A 22940-nucleotide genomic window follows, 5' to 3' on the forward strand; every position below is an offset into this window, starting at 1 on the left:
TTTGCCAAACAGAAACCAAATTTTTCTTTAAAACTGGGACTTGAGGGGAAAATGATGAACCACAGCAGGTTCCAGCTAAGAAAACAGTAGTAGAGCAACCCATCCTTTGGTGGTCTCCTGAAATAGCAGCTACATCAGAAGCTGCCTCAGCCCAGGCAACTCTCTGAAGCCTTTCTGGACCAAGCAATAGCTTTAGTTGGCACTTTTAAATCCCTGCTCCTGTCGCAGCCATCCTGGCTGTCACCCTGCCCTGGGATGTGGCTGCACAAAGGGCAGAAGAACCCCCTGGCCTTGAAATTACACCCACAGTCATATCCCCACATTGGGTTTTTTTTGGCCAGTTTCCCCATTTATTCCTGTTTTACAGCAGGAGATTTCTCCAATTTTCCTACAGAGCCAGGTACTGAAGGTGTTGAAGCAGGGATGGAGAGTAGGGTTGGCATTGGTTGGGCTGTAAACATGTGGGTACAGGGCTGGGGGCTTCAGAATTCTCCTGGTCTCATCTCCCAGGGAACAAATCACAGGGAAGCAGCCTCAAGTTGTGCCAGGGGAGGTTTAGGTTGGATACCAGTGAAAATTTCTTCTCTGGAGGGATGGTCAGGCACTGGCACAGCTGCCCAGGGCAGTGGTGGGGTCCCCATCCCTGCAGGGATTTAAAAGCCATGTGGATGTGGCCTTGGGAACATGGGTTAGTGGTGGCCTTGGCAGTGCTGGGGGAATGGTTGGACTCGATCTTAGGGGGCTTTTCCAACCTGACAGATTCTATGATTTTCCACATCCTCACCCTGAATTCACGGTGGTCACTCAAAAATCTCAGGATATAGACCCCACACAAAGGGTTTGTCTTTTCAAGAGAGATGTTTCATTCAGAGTACCCAGGTTTTGCTCCCACATTACCACCTGGGCACCTTCCAAAGTCAAAACTCACCACAGTTCAAGGTTTTTCTCCTTTCTGAGAGCCTCTGTAAAGCCTCCAGCTGCTTTGCACTCCGCTGGCTCCTGTGGCTGTGCTCACACTGCTCTTTATCTGGTTCAGCAAGTACTACCAGGCTGCTTTCTGAAGACTTGGAGTGTCTGTGCCGTGCCTGGATTCTGCTGGGAGCCTGTTCCCCCACTGCCTGTGCGATCCCACTCGTCTGTGTTGGGGGAATAATCTGCAGCAGCAGCTGCTGATAACAGCTTTACATAGAAATGAGGCAAGAGAAGGTTGTGATACACAGGTCTAATCTCTGCTTGGTTTTTAATGGAAAATAAGGGGAAAAGCAGGTAGGCAAGGATGTGCTGGTGGGTGAAGCAGCACCACGGGGCAGAGCACGGAGAGCAAGGGCAGGTAAGTCTCGTATTTTTATGTGCTTTACACACTTGGGTTAAACCAAACCTGGCAGAACAGATTCTTCCCTGACAGTAAGTGCTTGAGGTGGGGTAACACAGGTGTGGGGAAAAGGGACAGGGGCTGGGGAGGGATTAGGAGGAGAAGAAGGTGAGAGGGGTGGGAAATCAGGGGTATGGAGCTGGTGAAGTGTCTCCCGTGTCTCCTGCATGCACAGGGAGGGGAACACCGGCTGCCTGGGAGGGGAATTTTGCAGATAAGCTGTGAGTGCAGAGCATGACAACTCAATGCTTGTTGCAGAGAGTTCAGGAGGGTCTGCACTGAAAGGGCAGCACATAATTTGACTGAGGGGCTGTGTGTGCCTGAACAGGTTGAGAGGTGACGGCAGGAAGACTAACTAAAAAAAGAAAATTAGACTCTTGGTGCAGAACAAGCCACCAGACTCTGTGGAAAAACAGACACAGGGTGGAAAAGCAGTCCTGGCTGCAGCCCTCCTCCAAGAAGATTGTGTCCCTCAGCAAGGATATCCATCTTGTGAGGTATTTCTGCCAGGCTGGTAAACTGAACCAGCTCCCAGAAAGGTTCAGCCAGTGGAGAAAAGGCTGGAAACAGAGAAAGGGAGAAGTGAACCTCCCTCTATTGGCTATGGTGAACCAAGAGAGCAGCTCTGGCATCATGAGAAACCTCCTCCAGAGTCAGTTCAGCTCTCAGCTGAACACTGGCAGCACTGACCACCCTCCCTGGATGTATTCCCATGGAGTAGCTTTAAACTCAGTTATAAAATAACCCAGGTTAAACCCTGCTCCTGTGTCCACCTCCTCTAGGAACAAAACTATCTGCCCTTCAGCCTCTGGGTTTCCAGCCCCCTCTAATTAACTTTTTTTGCCTCCAGCACAGTGTGACAGCAAGGAGTCTCCCAGAGGAGCAGGAAAGCAGAGAGACTTCTTAAGAAATTGCTTCCAGGTTTTGTGTCCACCACATCCCTGACTTGCACATGGACAGAGAATGATCACATCCTTCTCCTGCAGGTGTGCTCTGACCTGTTGCAGACAGCTGAGCCTCCACTGGGATGGTCTAAACAGGCAGATAAATGTTTTCATGTTTAAGAGCAGGGAATTAATCACACCTGCTAAATCCTTCTTGGTAAATAAGATTAAGCTTTACCAGGGAAACCTCAAATGATAAATCCTACTTTACCATTTGAACCCCCCCCCCGTTTCCTTTCAGTTCAGCTTTTTTCTGTCTCAAGAACACTTTTGGAGTTATTGCCCACTTCTGACCAGTCACTGAGATGGGAAAAATTAATGAAAATTTGTGCAAGAGCTCTTTCTCCTGCAGGTAGGAGGTGTGGGCTGCATCCCTCTGAGCCAGCTGTGTCCACTCCAAAGCATCTCAAGGAGGTGGAAGCTCAGGGATCCCTCTGAGCCTTCACAGTGACTACAGCTTTACCTCATCAGCTTCATCCTGAAATAACAGTGCTCAAGTCCCTCAAGAGGCCTCTGAAGGGAAATTGAGCCCAATTCCATGTGCTTCTCTGAAGAAACATTATGGAGAGGAATCCTTTGGCTATAAATAACTGAGGGGCTACGACTTGTAAACCTTTAGTGAATGTGTTGCTGCAGCAGAAGGTGCTGCAGGTTGGGAACCTGCTCAGAGGCTGACCAGCCTCAGATAATGTCACCTCAGGGGATGGGAGGAAAGCCCCTGTGGTTCTTTCAAGCCAGGCTTTGCTCTCCTGCTCTTCCAGCACATTTAACCCCAGATATCCATCTGGGAGGAAAGGCTGGGTCTCATGTTAACAGGCTTTAATTGTGTGGGTAATGTGCTGCTTCTCCGGGTGTTGGGTTACTGACTATCCCCTGAAATCAAGGACATTTCCTCAAAGTCAGGAGCTTCACCTGCATTTATTTGGTCACTGAAGTAACAACACCTTTCTCCTGACAGCAAAAAAGCATCAGCAAAAAACCTGAGCCGATGTTGTTCACGTGTTTGGGGGTGGTTGTTTGCTTTGTTTTTCTATCTGAGATCTTTCTTTGTCTTTTTTTAAAAAAAAAAACCCAAAAAACAAAAAACACCAAACATCATCTTTCTTGAGCTCTTAGAAATGTGCCAAGAGGATGATTAATTGCAGGAAGCATCCAGGCGTGATTTGTATGATAATCAATGAAATCAGCACCGCGGAGTCATGTTACACTTGGACATCAAAGCAGGCCATTAGGGAAGGATGGAGATGATAGCCCTGGGCACAGGAGCTGGTGGCAGTGTCTGGAGGCATCCCTGCAGGAGTGGAAGTCCCCAGGGCGAGCAGGGTGAGGCTCAACTTTATACCTGACTCATCGCTGTGGTCCAGCAGGAGAATCTGCAGATGGTTGGCAAAATCTGCCACTGGAGGGAAGTAACTTCAGGGCAAACATTGCCCTAAAAGCATTTCATTATTTTTCTCATGACAGAAGCCAACTGATTAGAAGTGCTTTGGCACATTGAGCCAAATGTTATAATGCCCTTCCCCTTGATTTTAGAAAACCTTCATTGTAAAAGCACCACGGTTTCAGAAACAGCCCTTAATGACCATCAGTCCCTTAAACCCCAAAGGCAAAGGGCTGCATAGGATCCCAGAATGGTTTGGGTTGGGAAGGACCTTAAAGACCATCTCATTCCAACCCCTGCCATGGGCAGGGACACCTTCCACTAGACCAGGTTGCTCCAAACCCCATCCAACCTGGCCTTGAACACTTCCACGGATGGGGCAGCCACAGCTTCTCTGGGCAACCTGTGCCAGGGCCTCACCACCCTCACAGAGGAGAATTCCTTCTCAGTATCCAGTCCCTACCCTCTGGCAGTGGGAAGCCATTCCCCCTTGTCCTGTCCCTCCAGGCCCTTGTCCCAAGTCCCTCTCCAGCTCTCCTGGAGCCCCTTTAGGCACTGGAAGAGGCTCTCAGGTCTCCCTGGAGCCTTCTCTTCCCCAGGCTGAGCATCCTCAGCTCTCCCAACCTGTCTCCAGAGCAGAGGGGCTCCAGTTACTTCAATCTGTACAGACAAGCAAAGTAAATAGGAAGGGTTGTCACAGGCAGGTCTTATTTTCTTAGTAGGGAGCCTGAATCTGGACACATCTGGGTTAAGAGCAGTGTTTTCCCGTGGAGGTTTTTGTTAGCAGGGATTCACTCCCTGCTCCAGATCTCAGTGCCCCTCTGCAATGCCTGGTGTGAGCACAAAGGCAGGCCTTATTGTGCTTAACTAGAACATCAGGTACAGAATCAAAGCACTTGAAAGCTGGGAAATGAAGAGGTGAGACCTCACCTGTTTTAACTATTTCCATCATAGCCACTGACATGACTTTTCTTGCCAGTAAACAAAAGCCTTTTCCCTCTCTGCAGCTGCCTAATTTCAACTCAGACAGATATTTAGCGGTGTTCTCTGGTTTTGATTTTTTTATAATAGGTTTTTTCCCCCTTTTTTTAGTGTTTTGTAACTACTTTTTTCCTTCTTACCCAGATGAAGACTGCACTCCTATAATTTAAACACCTGGATCAGAAAACTCACCAGTGCATCACATAAAAGGAGCAAAAATTTTGGCTAACCTTTCATTACATTCAGCTGAACATTTGTGTTCCTGTGGCAGGTGAAGATTCATGTCCCAGGTCTCTCAGCTCCCCTGTCCAGAAGTGACATCTTTCTGTGGAAGCCACAGTGCTACGGAGAGGAGACCAAACACTTGATTCTAGAGCTGCAAAATCATGGGCTCCTCTGCTTCACTTGAAGGGAATCCCTCTGCCACCATCAAGGGCTGACAGATCCATCAGGTCCACCACCAATCCCTACAATCCAGGTGCTCCCACAAGGCCATAAAGCTCCTTCCTGCTCTTGCACATCATTAGTGACCTCCCAGCATGACAGGCTGGTGGATGTTCAGCCAAGTCTTTGCTGTATGAGGGCTTTAAACAGGATGGAAGCTGTGAGGAGGGACCTGATGAAAGTGTCTCAGTATCACTGGCTGGAGTAAAACCCCAGAGAGGTTGAAGTGTTTTGTAGAGTCACAGAATGGTTTGGGTTGGAAGGGGCCTTCAAGATCATCATGTTCCATGGGCAGGGACACCTTCCACTATCCCAGGTTGCTCCAAGCCCCATCCAACCTGGCCTTGAACACTTCCAGGGATGGGGCAGCCACAGCTTCTCTGGGCAACCTGTGCCAGGGCCTCCCCACCCTCACAGCCAAGAATTCCTTCCCAATATCTAATCTAAACATGCCTAAACTGACCATGGTGGCTTTACCTCCTCACCACACTTTTGCTGTAAGAGTTGTCTTATTCCATCTATGCCTGAAGCCATCCCTACACATAAAGGAGGGTGTAGCCAGGAGAGGGTTACTCTCTTCTCCCAAGTGACAGGACAAGAGGAAACAGCCTCAAGTTGCACCACAGGAGGTTTAGATTGGATAGCAGGAAAAATTTCCTCACCCAAAGGGTCATCAAGGCCTGGCACAGGCTGCCCAGGGCAGTGGTGGAGCCCCCATCCCTGCAGGGATTTAAAAGCCGTGTGGATGTGTCACTTGTGAACGTGGGTCAGTGGTGGCCTTGGCAGTGCTGGGGGAGTGGTTGGACTCAGTGATCTTAGAGGGCTTTTCTGACCTAAATGATTTCATGTTTCCAAGATATTAGATCTTGATGGGAAATCTGGCTGCTTAAGCGTGGAAAAAGGGCTCCACTTGTTGTAGTGCCAGGGTCAGAGCCGTGGTGGGAGAGGCTGCAAACACCTGGGCAGGACCAGTCCCTGCCATGGGAAGGTCAGAGTGGGCTCCCAGGGCCAAAAGCATCGTGTGGGGAGTTGGAAAGGGAGGATCCCTCTGTCCTTAGAACCTGTGCAAGCCTGGCTGCCTTCAAAGCAAATTTCCGAGTATTAACTCAGCTGCACGAGATCCCAGGGGGTCATTAATTAAGTATCACCTTCTTTGGAAAGATGGGAGGGAGGAGGAAAAAAAAATAAATGAGGGCAAAGCAATGTAACGTGCCCAAAGGACGAAGGGAGTAGATACCAAACCCAGAGCAGCAGTGGGATGTGCCCAGCTCCTCGTCCTTGGCTTCAAAAAGGGGACAGGCAGTTTGGTTTCACAGCAAAAGAAAAAAAAAAGATTTAGGGTCTGCAGGAAAATTTTAATCTTTGCTTTCTTTGGGTTTATTTTCCAGTTCCAGACCTCCTCCTTGCGACCACAAAGTGGATCTGAGGAGCCTTGGGAGTGAGAAAATTAAAAATAAAAGTTGAAAACAAAGGATGCTACAAAAATTAGGTTTAGAGATAGAAGGGATTCCTGGTTGTTTTCCCTGTTTTCCTGCTTTAGCTTTAGGACAATACTTTCTGCTACATTTTTGTGATTATGTTTAGTAAAATCTCACCACATCACTGTTGCAAATTATCTTTACAAAAATAGCGACAATAAGTTGTTGTGGCTGAAAAGTGGGATTTCAGTAAATGAAAACCAGTGAAGAATCCCAATCCCAAACACTGCCCTTAATCTTGATGGCTTTTTTGGTTTCTTTCTTTTCTTTTTCTTTTTCTTTTTTTAGAGTGAAAAATTCTTAGGGAAAAGCACAGTTTTTAAAGTATATTTTGCAAAGACCTATAGACACGTTTCATACAAAATTAATTTTGCTCGAAATAATACCTCTTCCTTTAAGCATCCAAGTTTGGATGCTGAACTGTGTCAGCACTGTATGCTAATTCTCCATATGACCTTAAAAAAAAAAAAGCTTTAAGTGTGTTATTTTATCAATCCCCATCACACCACGGCAGCAATGGGCTCACGGTCCTCGTGTAGTAGCTTTCTTTCAAGAGGAGCACTGAAGAAAAGATCAGCTCCAACAAGTCTCAAAGGGATCTTTGTGTGGCAAAACTTGTAGTTTTAGGTCAGCCTGGCTAAACTGAAGGAGGGGGGGGGCTGTGTGTTAAACAACTGCCTGGATTTTAAGCTCAGACCCAAGTCCTGAGCCACGCTGGTTGACTTTGGGTGCTGTTTGGGGCTGGGATTAGGTGGCCACAGGTAAGAGGCAACTTGTTGTTCCTCAGTATTTAATTAAAATTGTGTTTCTGCAAGGGGTGGCTGCAAAACTGGTGCTTTCTTGCTCCTCTTTTCTCCTGGAGCAGTTGTCCATCGTCGCTGGCCGGAGACGAGGGCACATGTGCTCATCTCCCCCATGGAGCAGTGAGTTCACCCCTCCACTCTGAGCAATGAGTTAACACTGTTGGCTCTGTGCCCTGCCTAAGCCCTCGAAACAGGATTGAAATGAAGCTTAAGCCATGAGCAGGGTCCTGCAAGGACCTCCTGGCCTCTGAGCAGAAGCCCTCAGCAGAGCTAAGATGGTCCCTTGGGTAAGGGCGAAAGACAGGCAGGGAATTTTAGGTTAGGAGAAAGGGGAAAAAATGGATGAACTGGGACAAGATAGAAGAGAAGGGAAGCAAGGCTTTGTTTTGCAAGAGAGATGCATGATATCTCACATGCTCCTGCTCTGTGGAATGAGGAAAGAGGTGCTGAAACAAAGAAGGAATTATAGCAAGGACTAACTGGTCAAATATTGGACCAGAGGGAATTGAATGAAGCTGTGTCAGGGAAGGTTTAAGTTGGATATTAGGAAAAGGTTTTTCATCCAAAGTATGGCTGGGCATGGGAACAGGCTCCCCAGGGAAGTGATCATGGCCCCAAACCTGACAGAGCTCAAGGAGTGTTTGGACAACGATCTCAGGCACAGGGTGGGATTGTTGGGGTGGTCCTGTGCAAGGCCAGGAGTTGGACTTTGGTGATCCTTGTGGGTCCCTTCCAACTCAGGATATTCTATGATTGCATGAAATAGGTGATGCTCTCCTGTCAGTTTGCCAAGTGCCATATTTACTCCTGGTTTTATTTTTATCTCCCACTCAGCCCATCCTGGATGCACCATCAGCCAGAGCCAGCGCCTGACTGAGCCTTCCTGCAGGAATTCACTGGATGAGCCGTTCCCAAACATGTCAGTAGGTGGCAAAAAGCTACAACCCTTTTTCCTACCTCTGCAAGAACAGGAGGGATCTGTGGGCAGCTCTGTGGCACTGGCAGAGATGGATGTTCTCTCCAGGACAGAGACAACACCAGCACTGCTGGGAAGAAGGGGCATCCCAGAATCCAGTATCAAGGGCAGGTAAAGAGGCTCAGAGAGAAACAGGAGCTGCCTCCTTCCTCTTAATTCATCTGGGGACCCTTTTGCCACCTCTTGACCTTGCTCAGGAATTATTTAAAGAAAGCTGGAAGCTGTAAGAACATTGGAAAACAACAGGTTTAGGGCTGTGCTATCACAGAGCAGTCTGAGGATACCGGTGAGACAAACCAAAACGTGCCAGGCTTGGTTTTTTTTCAAGCTGCTGATAAGACTTTAATCTTCCTGTACAACCTGAAAGGGAGCTGCTGGAGTTGGTATTCTCCTGGTGCTTTTCTCTGCAGCTTTGTGTAAGCAGATTGAGGCAATCCCAGCGGCCTGTCACACACCTTCCCCTCAGGCAGGGCAGATAAAGGGTTTAATAAGGTTACTGGATACACCCCAGTGGCTTAGATGGTGGGGTTTTTCTCTGCTTTTGAATGTGTGTGTGTGTGTGTGTGCTGGGGAAGGAGGATGTTATGTGATGCTGAAGACTCGAATTCCTGAGGAAGTCAAATACTCTGAGCACCAGGTGGGACAGAGCACCAGGAAGGTTAGAAAATCCCATTAATCCAGACTAGTTCAATGAGATCCAGTTACAGCATGGCTTTGTTCAGCTTTGTTTACCTAACACCTCACTAAGTGTAATTAAATAACGGGTTTTTTTTGCTCAGCAACAGTAACAGAGATGTTGCAGCAGCCCTGGCTGCTTTTTAAAATACAGAAGGAGGATTCATTGGCATTTCCTCTCATGAATTGTACATTTAATTGCTAATGATTTTGCCAGGCTGGTGCTGACTTCGGGCTGAGCATTATCATTTTGATTTAACACTTCAGCAGAACCGGTTCAGCTAATCCTGAGCTGGAGGAACTTGGTTTGCTCTGGCCGTGTTTGCAGCAATGAAAACATCCTAGAACCATTTCCCTGGGAAGATCAGATGTCCTTGTGCTGTGGGGCAGGGATCTATCTGACCTACATGTCCCCTTTCTTCTGGGCTGTGCCGTTTGCTCATGCCCATATCCACGTCGTTAACTGCATAAAATCTCCATTCTTTGTCATTTTGGTGAAAACTGATCATGTGAATTTTCTGAAGGTGCTGAATCCGGGCTGAGCAGCTTCTGCCTCAGCACAGCTCCTCTGTGGGGGCACATCTAACCTGCAGGAGGGGTCCAGCCTTGCCTAAAAGCTTTGAGTGGTGTGAGATAGCAACCAAAACACCTTTTTCAGCCAGTGGGTAACTCACCCCATCCCAGGATAGACAGGGAGAAATGTAACCCCTGGAGATACCCATAACTCCTCCTCCCTGCTCTAACAGCACAGTGACTGGTTTAAATCATCTTCACAGCCCTGAGGTAGCCAGAATTAGGTCAGACAGACCTCACTCCACTTCCCTGCTCAGAAACCTTCCCTCTTGGCTCTTCCTCCTCTGCCTGCACATTGCTCCCCACCACCAAAATCAAACCCTGTGCAAGTTTCCTCATTGTTATCCTTTAAAACTCATCCCACATGCATTCCTGCAGCCAGGATGCAGCAGTGCTCCAGCCTCTCCGTCCCCAGGGAGGCACATGGGGGTCAAGGTGAGGGGCTCTGCTAAAACACGGACTGGTTTCTGTGGTGTGTGACTGGAACCGAAGCTGTGTGTGCCCAGAAATGGTGAGTGGCAAGTTTCCTCTTCTCTAAAGCTGATTAACACCACTCAGCCCTCCAATGATGAGCTAATATCCAGCATTTGGGATTGGGAACTATTCAGAGGAAAACAGCGCTGTGAAGTCTTCCTTGATGAGTTGCAGAACACCAGTTGTGTAAGGCTGAGGGTTGTTTTAATCTCCTGCAATTTGTGGAAAAAAACAAGTTTCATACTTAGTAACAAAGAAAACATTTTCATTTCCAGCATCTGGAAGGATGTTAGAAAACATGGGAAGAGGATGAGTTGCACCCTGCCTCTCTACAAGTTGTGATGAATTAATACAGTCAAGAACAGCATGGCCAAACAATTTTGAGCACCAGAAGTATTTCACAGAATCACAGAATATTTTGGGTTGGAAGGGACCTTAAAGACTATCAAGTTCCACCCCCTTCCATGGGCAGGGACACCTTGCACTAGCCCAGGTTGCTCCAAGCCCTGTCCAACCTGGCCTTGAACACTGCCAGGGATGGGGCAACCACAGCTTCTCTGGGCAACCTGTGCCAGGGCCTCACCACCCTCATAGCCAGGAATTTCTTCTCAATATCCCATCTAACCCTGCCCTTGGCAGTGGGAAGCCATTCCCCTGTAAGGGAAGCAGGTTTGCTGATTTTACTGCCTCTGTAAGAGCAAACTCTGCCCATTGTAGATTGATAAATTAATGCTCAGAGTCTCCTCTTTGCACAGTCTGGGATATGGATCGACTGGTCCACAGGCACTTCTCCGTGGGCAGCACTCTTCCCCAAGGCTGGCAACATGATTATTGGAAAACTAATCAGCTCTATCTGAGATAAATTGCATTTCCACCAATTATAGCTTAATTGTTGACAGATGGGAACACAGAAGGGAGATGTGTCACATCATTAAGAGAACAGGTGTATAGACAAGTGCCAGATTAATTGTTCCAGCCCATTAAATCATTGACCTTTTCAGCACATCCTCAGTGTTGAACTCAAAGCTCTCACGATATTTCCAGCTCACACACGATGACTGTGTCTATCAGCAAAATTCTTGGGGCATTTTTAAAACACACAGGCTCCAGACATGGATTCATTGGCCATGAGCAGCTCTTCTTCCTAATTAAAATAATTCCTCTTCCTCCTCCTTCCCTGTGTTGGGGTTTGTTTTTCTTGCTTTTTTCAGCGGAATCCCGCACGCTGTGTGGGATTTTTCCAAAGAGGAGGTTTTCCCATGAAGCTGTAGACATCTTGCCATGGGCCACACATTCCAGGATGTCAAAAGGAGGTGAAATCACAATAGAGCAGTTCAATGCTGGGCTGGAGGCTCCAGCTTTGGTTTGTGGCTTTGGCTGTGATTTCCAGCTCCTGCTCTGCCTGGGATTTTCCATAAAGCTAAATACTGCTGAAACTGAGTCAGCCACGGGTGTCTCACTCCCTTAAATAAGTGTAAAAATGTGTCTCCTGCTCTTTTCCCGGCTATGTAAGCCAGGAAGCTGAGGATGCAAAGCAGACACACCACAACAGCTTTGTGGGAGGTAGCACAGGTTTGGGACAGCAATGCAGGACAAGCTTCATCTGTCCTGAGCTGTCCAAGCCCTGCTTGTCCTGGATAACTGAGAATTGACTCCAGATCTAGTTATTCTGGGTGTCCTGGCTTGAAAAATGAAAGGATGAGATTGGATGGACCTACAGGGACAACCAGACAGGAGACAGGAGAACTGGGGGAAGTTTCCTCTCAGATAACGAATTATTTTACAAGGGAAAGCAGATAAATTAATTAAAAATACTGTTCATGTGAGATGGAAACAGCAAGAACCTCTTTGACAGAGAAGAAGTGAACCAAAACTGGATTTTTCAGAATAGTACAAAACTGAAGGTTGATACTGAAGAAAGTACAAGTATTTCTGTGTCTGGTACAGGAGAGGAGAGGAAAAAAAAAAGTCAAAAAAGGAGTTTTAGAAATGCCAAAATATTTATTTTAAAGACTTCCTCAGTAAATCGTTTTAACTTGCTTTTTGAACTGGGTTTTGTGGTTTAGAAAAAGTTCAACCCAACTTAAACAGAAAGACTGAGTGACCCAAAAGCAAGTGAAACATTTAATTTCAGTTGGAATTTAATATTTAGGGTTAACCCAGATTTTTTTCCAGGTTCTGCTTTTTTTTTTTTTTTTTTTTTTTTGCCATCCTCCTCCTCTCTCTACCCCCAGTTCATTGCTGCTCTGTCCAGGGCATTTTCCCCCAGATATTTTGGTGCAGCCACACAACCCAGACAGTCATTATTTGCTCCACATCAGTGATCTCCTCCTTTCCAGCTGTCCTTTCCCCTGGCCTGTGCTCCCAGAAGTGCCACTTACAGCCAGCACTGTGTCTCCACCCTCAGTCCATCCATCTGTGGGGGGGGAATTCCAGTCCCACCAGAGCTGGGACTTGTTTCTTCACCACATCCCTCTCACCCCAAGCTGTGCCACTAGAAATCCCTGTCAAAGAAGTCATCAAAGAGGGAAACTCTCTCTGTCCTGGTCCTCACAAGCGCAGGTTTGCGGTGAATCTTCTCTTCCCTTTCCCACTCCTCAGACCCCGTGCTGGAGGTGTCCCAGAACAGATCCCTCGTCCGGGGCTCCCTGCAGAACCACAGGTCGACCTTCCCTCTTCTGCCTGGAGACAGTTCAGCTCCATCACGTTGCCTGGAGAGTCCTTCACCCCACGTGTTTCCTTGGGGAGAGAAAAAAATCAAACATCATATCTTTGCTGAGCTGCGTCCTCAGGCACCTGGAGTTTAGCTGGAAATGGCTTTGGGCTGCTGGAGGCAGGGAAAGAACATCCTGAGAGATCCCCTGTAAGACCAGACCCCCTGCTCAGGGCTGGGCAGGGTGAGGTAGAATTCACTCAGGATTATACTGGGAGAGGTTATAGAGTCTGGCGGGAGGCAACATGGCTTTGTCCCCAAGGAGAAGAGAGCTGGGGTGAAGAAACACAAGGGAATAGGAAGCCAAGCCTGTTCCCCTTTCTCCTGGTGAAAGTTCACCTCCAGACAAGTTTTTCACTGATTTAAGCACTTTTACCCTCAGTGGTACATTTCCAGCCTGTGCCAAGGGTCGTCATGTGCAAGCAAAGCAGAACAGGGCTCGTGTCTGGATGTCAGTCTGAAGTGGTGGACGGGACTCATTTCACTTTCCCCTTCCTAAGGGACAGTGGGAAGCAGTTTCTGCATAAAAAAAACAACCCTAAATAGTGACTAACCTGAGTGACTGTAACATTTACCCCCTGGTCCTCTGAGGATGGCAGGAGTCCAGAGGCTCCACTGTGCATGTGGATGCAACAGGTTGGTGGACCATGCAGGGGTAAAGCCAGGAGCAGCTCTCTGGCAGCTGTTGCTAAAGAGGCTCATTCTCCAGCTCTTTCTCCTGCTGAGCCTAGTTTGAGCTTCCCAGTGTTCCCAGGGGTGCTCTGACAGGGAAGACACCCCAAAATATCAGGGAATCATAGAATATGCTGAGTTGGAAGGGGCCCACGAGGATCATCGAGTTCAACTCCTGGCCTCACATAGGAAAACACCAAGAATCCCACTGTGTGCCTGAGAGTGTTGCCCAAATGCTCCTTGAGCTCTGTCAGCTTTGAGGCTGTGACCACTGCCCTGGGGAGCCTGTTCTGGTGCCCAGCTTCCCTCTGGGTGAAAAACCTCTCCTGATATCCAAACCAAACGTGCCCTGACACAGCTCCAGCCCTTCCCTTGGGTCCTGTGACTGGCCACAGAGAGCAGAGATGGTGCTGCCCCTCTGCTTCCCCTTGTGAGGAAGCTGCAGGCTGCTGTGAGGTCTCCCCTCAGTCCTTCAGGTACACCAAGGGGGAGAGACAAGGCTGACTGCTCTCCCTAAAAACAATCTCACAAGGTCCCTGAAAACAACTGGTGACCTCAAATCATCCAGGTTTCCCCTTTGCTGCAAGGGAGTATCACAATTCCTTTCTCCAGAGCAGAAAGCCCTGAGCTGTACCCAACCTGGAGCAGGAGGTGTCCTATGCTGGGGGCAGATGGCAGGGGGCCAAAACTGGTGTAAGGGTTGTTTTCCAACTGTCTCCCATTTTATTTCTTTGTATGTTCACCCATCCAGCATCCTGGGATGCTTTTTCCTGATGGATGTCCTGACTCTCTAAGGATGTTGGACCCCAGGGACACCCTCTGTTCACACACCCAGTTTGCTGTACAGGGAACATATGGGACAAGTAAGACTCTCCTGACAGTGGGAACCTGCTCCTGCAGGGGCCTGGCCCTAAGGACTTTGAGTTTATACCTCTCTGCCTTGTCCATGGCTTTTAATCCACATCCACTTGGGTCTGTTTGGATGCTGTCAGAGAAACAGCCCAGAGCCCTGCGACCTCTCCGAGGCATCCCAATGCTTTGCCTTAAAAACACACCTCCCAGCCTTCCTCCCCCAGCCCTTTGAACCTGCATCTTGTCACTGCAGGAGATGGAGCAATGGAAGCATCTTCCATAGGGAAACCTCTTTGATGACATGTAAGAGGCTGGTGAGTTTTACAGCTCCTTGGAAAATTGTTCTACTCACCATGGTCATCTTCGTGAAAACGCTGGTTGTGCTCAGCAGGGACAAGGCCTCGGCTTTCCTTGCTGTTGCTTCTCTGGAGAGTGTCAAGGATGTCCATCGGGCTGAATTCCTTGATTTTTTGTTTACTGGCTTTTGCCTCCCTGTGGAGATTTCGTTTCAGCTCCGCCTGGGTTTGCAAACGAGTCGTCAACACAGACAGCAGAGGAGCGAAGACATTTTAACATCTTGAGGTGGCACAGCATTGGGGGGTTGGCCCTGGGAATGACTGCACAGCCGAGGAGTTTAACCCAAGCAAATGGTATTTGCCAAACTGGGCACGTGACACAACACGACCAGGACAGAGATTTTTGGTTTCTCCAGGAGTCATGGCCAAACAAGGGCAAAGCGTTGGAAAAATCAGAGGTAATTACTGATCACAGGGGCCCTGGGGATGCTTTCCACCTCTCCTCTGCCTAAGACACTGGGAAAGCCTCATTTCACCTTCCCAGCAAGAGGCTTTAGGTCTCCTGGTCCTTGGGAGAGACAGCCCCATCCCCTCCCCAAATCCATCTCGGCATTACCTCTCGTCGCTTGCGGGTCAAGTCCAGCATCTGAAGCTTGTGTAAGTGCTGTCTCCTGCCAGGGAGGTGATTCAGGCTTTGCCCCCTCTTCTCCAGCACCTACCATGTGTTTAAAGATGTAAATAAATACACCTGCACTTTCTGAAAGAGGAAGGAAGAGCCACCAGCTCACAAACCCCTCGGGCGCTCCTGGATAAACGATCTCCCTGCGTAGCCAACTTGCAGAAATTTATCCCAGATTTCCACTGCACTTGCAGTTTATCTCACAGCTCTGGGGCATGAGGGAAAAAACTTCATTAAAACAATGCATAAGTGTTTCTGCCCCCCGAGGTGTTACCTCGTTGAGTCAGTTCTCCAAGATTATCTCATGATCTTGGGAAGAACCACTTTTGGATGTTTGGGGTTGTAGGGGGTGTTTACAGTACACAGCACTTGCAGCCTTAAAGTCGTGGGCTTATGGAATTGTTAAGGTTGGAAAAGGTCTGTAAAATAATTGAGCCCAGCCATTAACCCCACACTTCCAAACCTAGCACTAAACCATGTTCTCCTGTGCCATATCCACACGTTTTTTGAACACTTTCAGGGATGGTGACTCCACCACTTCCCTGGGCAGCCTGTTCTAATGCCTGACAATTCTTTCAGTGAAGGAGTTTTCCCCCAGATCTAATATAAACCTCCCCTGGCACAATCTGAGGCCGTTTCCTCTCATCCTGCCACTTATTATCTGGAAGCAGAGCCCAATCCCCACCTGGCTCCACCCTCCTTCCAGGGAATTGTAGAGAGCAATAAGGTCTCTCCCTTCTCCCCACTGACTGCAGGGTGTTCAAGTTACCTAGCCACTAAAAAGGGTGGTCCCCACACTTTTAGCCTCAAAAATATTTAATATCCTGTCTCAGCAGGTCCACCTCATCCAGGGAACTGTCATGCTGGAAATTCAGAAACTTTCCCCTTATTTTGGATCCTTTCACCCACACACCAGTGTCTCAGCCAGAGACAGGAGCACAAACAGTGTATAAAACACCAACTTCTGCCCTTTGGGGTGCCCAAACTATAAGGGAAACGATCCTGCACCCAGGAGTGGCCTGTGCATGGGCACAAACTCACGTGCTTACCTTTGGTTTTGGGCTTGCAGCCACTCCTCGCTGACTCCAGGGCTTCACAGGAGCGATTGCTTGCGGAGGGATGGCGGGTTCAAGCCTCTACAAGTCCAATATTTATAATATTTAGCATTGTTCATTCCACAGAATCATGAAACCTGATATGAAACTACCCTGACATTTTGCCAGCTCCAATTCTGGCCTGTCTGCTTGGGATACAGGAAGGAGTTTGGCATCTCAGGGAGGTGAACATCTCCTTTGGCCCTTCAGGAGAGGACAAAACTCTCCTGGAAGTCTCTTACATCACAGTCAAAGCAGCAAAAGCCCAGTCTGACATTAGTTTCATCCCTGTGGGTGTTTCTCTTTGAGCCTCAACATCACTGAAGGCACCATCCAAGACCAGAGTGAAGACAAACCACAGCTCACAGTGTTCATGGCAGAGCTGGAGCATGGAGAGGTGCCATAATTTAATCTAAAGTATCCTATCAGGTCACCCAATGGCAGATCCCAGTTGTATGAGAGCCAGAGCATCGTTCCCTCTGTCTAACCAGTATTTTTCATGTTGGCCTAAGTAAGACCCTTCTTTGCAGAACTGTGCATGGTACAATATGCCTTTCCTGTTGGGGGTGGAAGTGGGCAGAGACTTGCTCTACAGGCTGCTCTGAGCATGGATTTTTATCTTGAGGAGCTAAGATGCCTTTTTAAATAATTCCAAACTATGAGATGGTACTGAGTCTTTTTATGTCATGGTATTCATAGAAACATCAGGATAAGAAAGAACCTCTAAGATCATCAAGTCCAGCCATTAACCCAGTGCTGCCAGGTCCATCACTAAACCATGTCCCTAAGTGCCACAACTACACACCTTTTGAACACTTCCAGGGATGTTGATTTCACTCTTTCTAGTGCCCCCTTCTAGAATGGGAGCTCAGGATAGTTTCCATAAAAATTAAGGGGAGCATAATCAAAGACTTTGACAGTAAGATCCGGCTTACAATTTATTTGGGACATCATTAACTCCTTGATTATGAATTAGTGTCCAGTAAATGGTGACATGTCTCTGAGTGTCTGCACCGAACTGCTGCCAAAGCCTGAACTGTAATTTTGAAGCATCCTCTAAATCCGTGAAAACGCAGGAGAAAAGAAGTCAGCAATGTCACATAAAGGGGGAACTCGTCAGGCCCGAAGTTCAAACGTCTCTTAGCGCCAAAAACCCCACAAAACTGAACATGAAGCTTAACAAACGGCACTAGATGGCAGCATGTGACACCACAAACTGCAGTCCGGGCTGTGCCTGGCTCCTGGATGCCACCAAGGATCCATCAGCGTGGGGTGGATGGAGGCAAATAATCTACATCCAACCCATGTCCCTGCTGCTGGCGGGGAAGCCAAGCTCCAGGATTTTGGATTGTGTCCCTGGTTGGAAAATTGACTCTTTTCTTTTGTGAACCTCACCAGTTTTTTTTTCTGGAAGTACTCTCTGACTGAAATCCTCTAAAAGTCCTTGAGAAGGCCACACCATCCTGCTCTGCTGCCTTTGAAGATATTCCCACAGGAAAAAGGGCTTTTGCTGGTGCTGTGCACACTCCCTAAGAGCAATGGCACAAGCACAGGGTAGGACTCACAGTGTCTTTGTCCTGCAAAGAGTATTAACAGTGTTTTAATAACTGCTTAAGCACAGCCATGATAGAGATAAGATCAGTGACTAAAAATTCCCTGCTGGTAGGAGATTCCTAAAGGAGGCTGTGATTCCACACAACAGTTCTCAGGCTGTAGCTGGGCTCACTTCAGGTGCTGCTCTCACGTCCTCCCACCAAATCCAGGGACAACTTATTCAACAGCTGGTGCCACCTCTGCTCTCTGAAGCCACCAGTGTCAGCCAGAGCCACGGCCTCGAGTTGGAGGGGTTTCACTGACCCTGCCTGGTGGCTCTTCTGTTCTTTACTATATTAAAAAGACTTTATTCAAAGCAAGGAAGGCTCAAGCAAAGCACCCCTGCTCCAGCAAGTTTGCTGTTCATAGAATCATGAAGTTTTTAAAAGTTTAGGTTGGAAGGGACCCTAAAGGCCATCTAGTTCTGACATCCAGCCATGGGCAGGGACACCTTCTACTAGACCAGGTTGCTCCAAGCAGGTTCAGATTAGATTTTAAGAAGAAATTCTTGCCTGTGAGGGTAGTAAGGCCCTGGCACAGGTTGTCCAGAGAAGCCATCAATGCCCCATCCCTGGAAGTGTTCAAGGCCAGATTGGATGGGGCTTGGAGCAATGTAGGATAGTGGAAGGTGTCCTTGCCCATGACCAAACACAGGATTTGAGCTGCAGCCTAACCAGTGCCAAGTACAGGGATAGACAGAAATTAAGATAGAAATAAAGATAGAAAGATATTTCTGAGCTTTAGTTATGTAGTGGTAACCCTTGCATGGAGGAAAAACCTGATTGCCAGGTAAGGTAGAGTCATGGGTTTCAGGCCTTGGGGAGGAATGAATCTGGGAAGTGCAGGATGGGGAAATTGAGGGGAGTGTGTGCAGGGACAGAGCAGTCATAGCAGTTCTTGAAACCTAAAATAATTCCTCTCTCAGCATCCCTTACTGCAAAGCATGTCTGTCTGCTTTACCTGCCTCTCTGCTTTACCTGACTCTTGGCCCCTAAGCTGGTGCCAGACCTTTATGGGATACTTGGGCTGAAGAGCCAAAATCAGTCCCACATAATGCAATTTGGATCCCTTCTGCAAAGGGCTCTGTGTTGACCACATTTGCCCACTGGGAGCACCAGGACTCGGCTTCAGGTACCGGGACACCCCAAAGGAAAGTGGGACATCACAGCAGAGGTGATCTCATGTGTCCTTGATGGGTGTCTCCATAGCACATAAAGCTCATCTAGGGATGCCCATGTCCCCAGAAAGCCCACACCAAGGGGTCAATCAGAGCAGCTCCTGAGGAGCTTCTCAAACTCGCCTTACTTGAGGTCTTCGAGGCGGGTGCTGCTTAATGATGCTGGTTCCTTCCTTTTCGGGCATGGTGTTGAAAGAGAGGGGCCCTTAAAGATTAAAGAAATAGATGAAGTTATTTTTGGGTGGTCATCAGCTGCTTAGATGTACTCAGCAATAGCTTTCTGCCCTTCTTTTTGGTTGGCATGTCCCACTAAATTCTCTCTCTGCTCACTCCAGTAACACATAGAGTATTCTATTAGCTGAGGAAATAAAATGGATGTACCTGTGCCTGTGATTTTGAACAAATATCTGCCATGTACCTCTCCAACTTCCCTCTACAACCTCTCATGCATCCTGCATCTGACCACAACCATCCTTGTGTCTCCTGTGGCCTCTCCCAGCCCCTGGGTCCCCTGTGTGATCAAGGGTTCTCTTCTCCTCCCATTGCTCGTGACCATCAGCTGGCCAAGAAACCCCTGGGCTCTGCTGCTTCCTCACTTCTTGCCCTGTAAAAATTGGGCACAGGCAGCAGTTTGGTTTTTGTTTTTCTTGCTGCTCAGCTCCTGAGATTTATTACTATTATTTTTTGGTGGGACTGAGAAATACCTCTGATGATTTACTGACCATGGCAGAGCTGGGCTACAGCAGCCAGTGATGCAGGAGTTAGAGGGCTGTGGTCAGACAAGTGGTATGGTCACAGACCCTGGAAATCAGCCCAGAATAACGTGTTACACACCAGTGATCCTCTGTTAGTTATTAAAGCAGCGCTTTTGCCGAGGCCTGGATGTGATCCTGACTTGGGCCTGTTCTGCCCTGGTGCTCCCAGGTAGACACCACTGCCTCTTTTGTTCTTTTCTTGCACAAATAAACACTTGATTGTGCAGTAAGTATTTTTTTTACAAAACAGTTCATCTGTTTATCCCACCTGTTCTCCCCAAAAAAACTCTTTTGAAGTGTTTAAATTCCATTTTATACACGGAGTTGAGAGAGGTGTTGCTGAGCAGCACCTGCTTCCACGTGGTGGGAGCCCCGAGGTGGCCACAGGGGAGAAGAGTTGGGGATGCAGTGCAGGAATTACATTATAGATGATGCCAAATTTAATAGTTATATTTAACAAGAAAAATAATACTTTGGAGGTCAGCTTACGGGGGACATCTATGAGCCTCATGGAAGATCACCAAGCTGGGCTTTTGGAGAAGAGAGAGAAGGTAATCATAGAATCATGGAATGGTTTGGGTTGGAAGGGACCTTAAAGACCATCGAGTTCCAACCCCCTGCCATGGGCAGGGACACCTTCCACTAGCCCAGGTTGCTCCAAGCCCCGTCCAAGCTGGCCTTGAACACTCCCAGGGATGGGGCAGCCACAGCTTCTCTGGGTAACCTGTGCCAGGGCCTCACCACCCTCACAGTCAGGAATTTCTCACTGTGAGGGTGTTGAGGTATGGGAGGATATAGTGACTCCATCAGATAAATGTTTTCTGGGCTCTGCAGAGCCCTGACAATGATTAACCACAGGGTGAAGCTGCAGCTGCTCTGCACAGGCAGGAATGGGAGCCTGAAGTGAAAATTTCCAGTGCAGGAGGCTCCTCTGGACACAAACTTCAGCTGTTGGTGGAACACTCACTGAAAGAGCAGCCTGATGGGGCAAAAGGGGGTTAATGAGTCATTGCCTCTGTCTGCAGGGCAAATGAGCACATAGGGAATTTCTAAGGGGGAAATCTAAGGAAAATTTTTAAGGAGGCGGCTCATGGTGCTGAGAAATTTGATATGGCACAGGGAAGGGTCTGGGACTTGGGAGAAGCTTGTTCTGGTGAAGGTTACAGCTTTGGGGAAGTTATTTCTCCCTTATGAGGCTATGGGTGTCTTTTGTTTTTATTTTAATTGTTCCCTCCCATCCTACTCGTGCATGTGTCTTTTAGGAGGCTTGTCCTTAGCCTCTAGAGATACAGAACTTGAGGCCAAGGGCTTGTTGTCCCTCAACCTGCTCAGTCCTGGGGCAGGGAACAGCACCAAGCCCTAGCTGAAGGCATCCTTGTGACTCCTGTTTTTCAACCTTGCACTTCAGCAGCAGCAGGTTCTGCCCTCTGGGGGAATCTGGATTTAACACAAGCCAAGCTGAACCCTCACAAACCAAATAAAATCTATTCTCTTGGAATTGTCTTTGGTTATTTAGACAGGAGCTTGTGCTAATACATCGCTCAAGTCCTCCTGAGCATACAGTTCTTATTTCAGAAAACAAAAAGTTATGAAAAATGGCATCTGTTGGGTGTGTGGGGGGGAAGGGTTGGAGATTTTTGTAAAATGCACATTTTTAACAAGCACTTGTTAAATGCCCAGTGACGATAATTTTCCAGAATAGGAATATTTTAGTTGCTCTTGCTATCAGGAAGTACTTGAAACCTGCTGTGGTACAGCCAGATCTGATCTGTATTCTCCCCAAGACCTCAGTTCCGGGAATGTCATTACTATCATGCCAGAGATTTATTTGCTTTCACAGTTTCCTGATGCCTCTTGATGAATGATCCTGAAGGAGATATCCAGTCCCTTGTGAGGCAGCAGTTCTTAAGGCCACTCAAAGTGTGTCAGGAATTGATTTTTGGGAATGGCAAAGCGGGGAGGAGGATGCCAGGGCTGTGGATCCTCCTTCCTCTGCATCGCCCTTCCTCAAACTCCGCTGGTTTTCATGGAAGTTTCTCGCTACACTCACCTAAAACAGCTGTGGGAAGTGTTTGTCACCACCCAGCTCATCCTAGAGAGCTACACACCCACTTCCAGATGGATGCAAACCTCCCTCCTTACCTCCAGGAATGGTTTGGGTACAGAGGGAGTTTAAAGGCTGCATGGTGCTCTTTGTAGGAAAACACAGCAGCCACACTGTCTGCCTTCCTCTGCTCCTGGCTTGGCAAATCAGCCCCATACAGGACAGGGCTGGCATTTATTGTAATGCCATTTTACCTGCTGAGCACACAGCCCAGAATCTCGTTCTAATTAGGTTAATGCTAATGATATGTCCAGCAGTGGCAGGTGAGCAGGGAGGTGTATGATGGGAGTTACAGGGTAGCTGAACGAGGGCTTGCTTGGACACAAGTGCCAGGTCCATGCTGGGGAGTTGGGCTGTTCCTTGGGATATGAGTGGTGGGAGCAAGGAGCCTGGGATCTGGTGAGTGAGACACTTTCCAAAACAGGCCATGGAGTGGAGGGGAGGTGGGAGGAGGGGGAACGAGTTTTCCAAAAGCTAAATGTCCTGGAAATGGCCAAAAGCAGAAGAAGAACAGCCTGTGCACACACCTACACCCACCCCACACTGCAGTGGGCAAACCCACAGCCCCAGCTGATGCCACTAGTTCACGATATTCCAGCCACGACTTCCTTACCTGAAGAGGCTCTCCCATACCAGGTCTCCCGGAGAGGTGGAAGTTCCAGGTGGAAGATGGGTTTTCCCCACTTTTCCATGTCTGATGGGTGCAGGCTGGGCTGTCCTGGCACACTGGGGAGCCGGTGCAGGGCAGAGAGAGAAGGCAGGTCCTCTGCAGAGCGCATCGGTGCCACCTTGGTCACCTTGGGATGTGCCTTGGAAGAGCTCAGGCCCATTTTGCAGGGGGGCTTTGAAAGGGAAGGAAAACTCCGTCATGCACCGTCCTCCCTGAACATGGAGGGATCTTTGT

The 22940-nt window shown here is 48.2% G+C and overlaps 1 protein-coding gene across 1 annotated transcript; it reads right to left on the bottom strand.

Moving 5' to 3' along the window:
* Nucleotides 1–12082: 12082 nt before the first annotated feature.
* CCDC198 (coiled-coil domain containing 198) lies at nt 12083–22940 on the bottom strand. Its single transcript, XM_051768833.1, has 6 exons — nt 22650–22940; nt 19306–19382; nt 16363–16449; nt 15251–15349; nt 14691–14856; nt 12083–12840 (listed from the first exon to the last, which is right to left on the bottom strand). The coding sequence occupies exons 1-6, from the start codon at nt 22864–22866 to the stop codon at nt 12596–12598; spliced, it is 891 nt and encodes a 296-aa protein (XP_051624793.1). The 5' UTR covers nt 22867–22940; the 3' UTR covers nt 12083–12595.

Source organism: Manacus candei, unplaced genomic scaffold (genome assembly GCF_025592945.1).
Source record: "Manacus candei isolate 608988 ecotype Guabito, Panama unplaced genomic scaffold, ASM2559294v1 h1tg000097l, whole genome shotgun sequence".
NCBI classification, from domain to species: Eukaryota; Metazoa; Chordata; class Aves; order Passeriformes; family Pipridae; genus Manacus; species Manacus candei.